This window comes from Myotis davidii, unplaced genomic scaffold (assembly GCF_000327345.1).
Source record: "Myotis davidii unplaced genomic scaffold, ASM32734v1 scaffold608, whole genome shotgun sequence".
Lineage (NCBI taxonomy): Eukaryota > Metazoa > Chordata > Mammalia > Chiroptera > Vespertilionidae > Myotis > Myotis davidii.
The window spans coordinates 115,387-117,389 of NW_006300025.1; the positions used below are offsets into that span (position 1 = coordinate 115,387).

The 2,003-nt window shown below is 36.5% G+C and overlaps 1 protein-coding gene across 1 annotated transcript in view; it reads left to right on the forward strand.

The window, feature by feature from the left end:
* The first annotated feature begins 1,298 nt into the window (after positions 1–1,298).
* The window catches only part of SNRPB2 (small nuclear ribonucleoprotein polypeptide B), a 5,991-nt gene continuing 5,286 nt past the window's right edge, over positions 1,299–2,003 (forward strand). Inside the window, exon 1 of the mRNA XM_006776111.2 lies at positions 1,299–1,484. Within this exon, the coding sequence (XP_006776174.1) occupies positions 1,386–1,484 (99 nt within the window). The 5' untranslated portion in view covers positions 1,299–1,385. The remainder of the gene's footprint in view (positions 1,485–2,003) is intronic.

The following is a 2,003-nucleotide window of genomic DNA, read 5'->3' on the forward strand; positions in this document are numbered from 1 at the left end:
AGAAAAAGAATTGCGCTTGGTTTTGACAGATTTGTTGTTTTCAAACCCACACTACTTTAATATGTCACTTGTTCCTTGCATACTGACATTGAATTCTTGCTGTCTAAGACAGTTTTGAATAGTGATTTGTTGCATATCTTGTTTTTAAATTCTTTTAATCTTTACCTGAGGATATATTTTTATTGATTTTAGAGAGAGGGAAACGGAGGGAGGGAAGGAAAGAGAAAGAGGGAGACAAATATCGATTGGTTGCCTCCCTTATGCACCCCGACCAGGGATTGAACCCAACACCCAGGTATGTGCCCAGACCTCGAATCAAACCACAATCTTTTGGTGTAGGAGGATGCTCCAACCAACTGAGCCACCCATGCAGGGCTCTTGTGTGTTTTGATTGTTGTGCTTTGATATGCTCAGAGACAGAGTTTCGGCTCTTATGGCTCCAGGGAAGAAATGTTTCCTTGAAGCGGTGGTTGCGGTTTTGTACACTGTAGATAACAGTTTAACTCATAGCAAAAGTTTCGGGATAGTTATTTGTATTGACTTCAGCTCTGTGATAATGCTTTAGGCCAAGACCTAAAGACTACTCAGAGTGTGACAGCCATGCCGTAGTATCACCCACACCTATGCATTGGAATCTGCACTTTTCCAAACTCTTCCGGTAATTGGAATGCACATCTAGTTTATGAAATGCTGTCCTAGACTGATGTTTTTCAACGCTGGCCTGTTGTCTTAGTTGTGCATACCGGTCCTGCTGGCTGTGGCCCAGTAAGAATGAGCCAGTGGCCTGGTTGCACAAGTTGTGCCGCCACCCTTTTGTTTCCTTTCAAAACATTTTAAGTTCAAGTTGATGCCACTATTAGTTATTTTATTTAAGAATAATAGAGCAGATTGAGAAGAAAGTCATTCCCAATTTTTGGTGCTTTAACTTTGGAAGTAACAAGTTCCAAAGAACACATTTCACAGCCAGCTGACACATATTGACCCTTCTACTGAGAGTCCCTGCTCAGGGATAGGCAGCTTTCTCTATTCAAATGCAGTTTTCTCTATTCTTTTATTAAATGGAGAGGGGCAGTGATACAGCTGTTTCACAGGCATGTTTTTATCATATGAAAATCTATGGGTTTTTTTCTGAAAGCACAGTTGAATCTAACTTTGTATAAGTTGTGAATCATAGGCCACAACTTATTTTTATTTGGCACTTAGCACATTTCACAGATTCCCTTAGGGATGGGTTGAAAATTATCTTGTAGTGTATTTGGATAATGAAATTTGAAATGTTAATGACTAGTGTAAACAACCTTGAGCATAATGAAAAGTAACTTGTTTTCAAATAATTAAAACAGCGAATCCAGTATGCAAAAACAGATTCAGATATAATATCTAAAATGCGTGGCACCTTTGCTGACAAAGAAAAGAAAAAAGAAAAGAAGAAAGCCAAAACTGTGGAACAGACAGCACTGACTGCTAATAAGAAGCCTGGTCTGGTAAGATGGACAAAAATTCTTTATTTTCTGGTGTTAAATTTTGATAGGGATGTCTTTGAGTTTCATGCATGCACATCTATGTAAATGTGTTTAAAGGTGGATTTTTAAGAAGCTGGACTGGTTGGGTTCTAAAGTTCCAATGTTAATGTTTAAATAAATTAAAAGAGAAACCTTTACATGTGCAGATTTACGTTTGACAGTTTCATTCGAATTTGTATGACAGTTCATCATTTACAGAATATATTTGTATCTATTGACTTGTTTCTCAAGTTCCGCTGCCTATAAGCCATACATATTATCTTTAATCATGAGCATCCACTCAAACCTGCTTTCTTTGAACAATTCAGGAATTCAAATTTTTAATTTAAAATAATAGGTAAAGTAAAATTATCATCTATAAGTAATTACTTTTAGATTAAAAGTGGTTAGAAGTCAGTTTCACAAAGTATAGTGCTTGACTTTTGTCTAATTGTTAAAAAAAAGCTAAGAAAAATTATTCCCTTGTTTTTTCTCTTCTAT